General features: G+C 39.7%; 1 protein-coding gene across 1 annotated transcript; it reads right to left on the bottom strand.

The window, feature by feature from the left end:
• Positions 1 to 2,875: 2,875 nt before the first annotated feature.
• LOC110497174 lies at positions 2,876 to 4,880 on the bottom strand. The gene is made up of 4 exons (XM_021573148.2): positions 4,744 to 4,880; positions 3,986 to 4,551; positions 3,323 to 3,745; positions 2,876 to 3,192 (listed from the first exon to the last, which is right to left on the bottom strand). Exons 2-4 carry the CDS (start codon positions 4,456 to 4,458, stop codon positions 3,162 to 3,164), a joined length of 927 nt encoding a protein of 308 aa, XP_021428823.2. The 5' UTR covers positions 4,459 to 4,551; positions 4,744 to 4,880; the 3' UTR covers positions 2,876 to 3,161.

A 4,880-nucleotide genomic window follows, 5' to 3' on the forward strand; every position in this document is an offset into this window, starting at 1 on the left:
TGTTCTTCTGCCCAGGGTTTTTTTGGATCATAATTTAGGTGGTGGGCTGGCGAGGCGTGGTCATGAACGTGGCCAATGGTGCAGTCTCCAACATAAAATGTCTTGTTGGTCACAGTGACAAAATGTAGCTGTTGTGAAGATAATTTCCTGCTATTCTACACAATTTGCCATGGTTTATGCTATCTGAGTGACTCAAACATTATGTCAAAATCAATGGGCCCCATGCCATAACAAATATACTCCTGAATGCATCATTTTAGGAATATTAGATTCTCCCTTACTGTTTAGCTTTTATTTTGGTGTTCGTTCTCAAAGATGATCTTATTTTAAAATATAGGTCCATTAACTTGTGAGCTTACTTTGTGTGAGATTTTAGTTTTTAATTTTAAAAATATTTTTTTTTCATCCTGAATTTTTTTTTATTTATTATAATATACTGTACAATATGTGTCTCCAAACACCTAGGCCGAGGCTATTGATGGATTCAAGACAAAGTCGGTTTTCTGCCTGAGTGCCGCTATTTTCTGGATTATTTTGTGACCAGAACAAAACTGCTTATTTTACTCAACTATATATTTAATTAAATTGTATTTCTTTGAAAAGATGGACCTGGCTGACATGAAAAATACATTAGGGGAAAGGATCAACAGACACAGAGGCTGATTATCTTATTTACAATGCTGGCTGTCATGGTTAACAAAAACGCAGGACATTGAATGCTACCTGAATTGACTCAGAAAGGTAACATAAGTAGGCCAATAGTATCACAGCGAGGTCAAACAAGTGTGTTTGTGTCAGATTATCCAGTGTCCACAGCAACATCATTGATTATACTCTACTGTGATGTGTACTATGGTTTTAGCCATGCTCTCACTAACACTCATCTTTTCTCTTTCTCCCCTTACGGAGACTCTTGGGCCGTAACTGAGGACACCCTGGCCTGATTCCTAGACGTGCCTGGCAAAATCCCACCTGGCCTCCTTCTACCTGCCTGTTGGTGCCCTGATTCCTAGACGTGTCTGGGCCAATCCCACCTGGCCTTCTTCTACCTGCTTGTTGCTGCCTCCACTGGTTCTTTCTCCCCCTCAAGTCAAATGAAAGCCCTCATCGTTTCTCTGTCTCCTCTTCCAGAGGGCCTGAGGCTCTCGGACCGCGACTGAGGCTTGACACCTGGACGTGTTGTTTTACTGTTCCATGATACATGGCGTAGATGTGTCTATACTCTGGGGCGACTTTACTCTTAAGATGGCTGTTTTTACATCTGTAGGACAATTGCTGAAATATAAGATATTGCATTCGTAGGTAGGATACATTATTCAAAATTGGAGGCAAAATTATTTACATATTTTTTTTAAAGAGTGTGTTTGTCTGATTTTGTAGAATTCATCACCAAATGGAATCACTGTTCTACTGTGAAGTTGTCACATACCACCCCATACCATTGCAGGTAATGACAAAAAAAATGGTTTGCAATGTATTTCAACAGTCTTTCATACTTACAAGTTATTTCCAGTTATCTCCATGACCTTTCACTATCTTTGGGTCGTAGACACAGTCCTCCTCTTCCATGCCAACCTCAGGTGATACCAAGCCAGTGTCATAGCCATGCACAGTGTGCCAGGTCTTCTGCTTGGGGTGGTTCTTCTTCTCTATGATAATAACCTTCCCCACATCCACTCTGACTTGAAGTACTCTTTTCTCCCAGTAGGGGACACCAGAGGGGGTTTCAATGGCTTTTAGAATGTCCCAACTAACATATGCACCAGTTCCAAGAACACTTTAGTCTGCACTTGGTGTGAAACCATTGTTCTTAATCAACTCTGTTGTGGTGCCGTGGAACATCACATATTCTGTCTGGTCTTCAGGAAGTGTGTTGCTGTCTAGGAAGTTGATGTAGTATGGGGAGTTAGCCATAAACTAGAAACCAAACTGCAACTGAATACACCTCTGCTGAGATGAACTGTATTATAAGTCAATACAATGCACAATAACACATTGTAATATTAAATAGACCTTTAACTGAAACTGTTACACCAAATAGTGATATTTATACAATAACAATATGCTGAATCACTATTGTTACAGTAATATTACAAGTGTTGTAACATCATCATGCTTACATATAAATGTACTTTGTAAATTGTTTAATATATCTAAGAATTGTTTCCAATAACAAGACTGTTTAATAAAGACTGTTGTTTATTATACTGTGTATGCTTAGAAAACAGTGCTTCTTACTGATCTCGCTACTGTGCTTTCCACTAGTTACCACAGCCACAAATGAAGGAAAAGAAAAATGTGCCTTTTGGTCTTCATTTAAGGTTAGGGTTAGTCATCAGGGTTAACAGTGAGGTTACGGCTAGGGTTAAAGTTAGGATTAGGTTTAAAACCACACTTTAATAAGAAATAGGCGAGGTTGAAGACTTTGCGGCTGAGGTAACTAGTGACGACACACTACCGTGCTTAGGTTTCATTTCCAGGTTTCCACTCGTCACTAGACATAGAGATGAATAGAGGGCACACTTGCCACAAATAACTATGTCTCTATGTCTCTAGAGAGCATAGCAGTCCATCAGAATGTAGAACCATGATACCTCTATGTAAGTGAAAAGCAACCATCCCACACAGATAGAGGTGGTCTAATAAATACATAACCATAAACCTACTGTATTAAAATGTTTAAGTGGTATGTCACCAACCTGACATTGAAAGCTGCTGACATCTTTTGCAAACAGTAGTGAGCATTCAGCTGCCACCAGCGTCAAACTGGAAGACACCTTATAAACCTATGGCAGACACGCAACATTGACTAAATATTGCCAATGTTTCCGCAGTAAAGATGCTTCAGATTAAATGAACACACTCAAACAGTGGGTGACTTTTAGAGGTTTATTTGAGATTTATTATAGGGAGACAATTATTCGGAACAATTATGATCAATGATACACGGCTTGTTTATGTCAAGTGAATATCATTGAATCGTTTTTAAAAATGTGATAAGGTTATACTAATTGCATATACAGTAGGTGTATGGCCAATAATCAGCAAGCCTTTGGCAAAATATAGCATATTCCTATGCAATATTGAATGTGTAGCTATAGCAGCATGTTACATCCTCTTATCCTGATGAACATGAAGTCTAATGCTCCTTGAATACACCTTCAAGACTCAACCTCCAGTGAGGGGTTTAACCTGAGGATAGAGAAACACACACAATATGTTAGAACCTGCAAGTAGTGGAGTACATATCTCAAGTGCAAGCCTTCTAGGAGAATGAAAACTTCCATCTAGTGATTTGTGAGAGAAGTTCAATATTACATACTTTTTCAAGATGGCCACTTTCAGCAATGCCATGACTTTGATTCTCTTTGGGTCGTAGACACAGTTCTCCTGTTGGTTGCTCGGCACCATGCCAACACCAGGTGGAACCCAGGCAGTGTCATACCCATATGTGTGCCAGTCGTATTGCCTGTCGTGACCCTGCACATCAATGATCTTAACCTTGCCAACATCCACCTTCACTTTCAGAACCATCTTGTCTGAGTCATCGGCCCCAATGGGGTATTTAATGGCTTTTCGGATGTCTCGACTGAGGTAAACACCTGCACCAAGCATGCCATCTTTGGAAGGTTCGAATCCATTTCTCTGTATTTTCACAGCAATCTGTTTTGATGTTCCATGGTACATCACGTAGACGTGGCTGTCCTCAGGGGAGACTCCACTCTGAAGATGACGGTGTCGAGATCTGTAAGATAGAGAGACCGTTTTTGCAGAAATGTGATAAAAGTACAACCTTCTACAGTTGCAGTATTTTAAATTTGAGGCAAAATATCTCAAACTAATTTGTAAGCCCTCCACAAATATACTATAACAATGCCATTGGAAAGCTCAAAACACAATTGACTGCTGTGAAGTTCAATTGTTCATGACAGGTAAAACCAAGAGAATGTTAGCAGTGCTTTACAACAGTTTATTCTATACTTACATGTTGTTTTCTTTTACTTTCATGACCTGCATGACTTTGATTCTCTTTGGGTCGTAGACACAGTTCCCCTGTTGGTTGCTCAGCACCATACTGACCCCTGGGGGAACCCAGGCCGTGTCATATCCATGCTCGGTATGCCAGGTCTCCTGCATGGGGTGATCCTGCTGGTCTATGATCTTAACCTTCCCTACATCCACTTTGACTTTTAGTACTCTTCTCTTAGATTTGGAAACACCAAGGGGGTATGTAATTGCTTTTCCGATGTCTCGACTGACATACACACCAGGCCCAAGTTCTTCTCTTGATGGTGTGAAACCATTCTTCTTTATCAACTCTGTAGCCTCTTTTGTGGTGCCGTGGAACATCACATATTCTTTGTGATCCTCTGGATGCTCATTGGTCTCAAGAATGTTTTCTAAGTAGTATGGTGAATTTGTTTTGTTTTTCTGCTTGGTGTACCCCTTCAAAGCCATAATGATCAAACTGCAGCTGAATACACCTCTGACAAATGAGCTGTAATCCCCAAAACTATTTTTAAGGCCTAGCCATTTTGCAAATGATTTAGGCTGGAACCGTTAAAGCAAATTGTAATGTTTAAATAACTACTCAACGTATCCAGAATCAATGTTACAATAGTATTAGAATAGCATTATAACATTCGAAAGTAAAGACTGGTAAACAAAACAGTATTTGACTTATATCGAGTGTTCAATAATAAGACAGCTAACTTCTAGTGTTTCAAATAACATTATTCTCACCCGCTAAAGTAACAGACGAATGCAGGACTATACCGTATGTGAGGGTTTCCTCCCACTCAAGTTTCATTTCCTGGTTCTTTGACGAAAACGTTAGGTTTTCTGTTTCTTTGTAAGTAAAAACCACACCCACTCACGTT

This window comes from Oncorhynchus mykiss, chromosome 10 (genome assembly GCF_013265735.2).
Source record: "Oncorhynchus mykiss isolate Arlee chromosome 10, USDA_OmykA_1.1, whole genome shotgun sequence".
NCBI classification, from domain to species: Eukaryota; Metazoa; Chordata; class Actinopteri; order Salmoniformes; family Salmonidae; genus Oncorhynchus; species Oncorhynchus mykiss.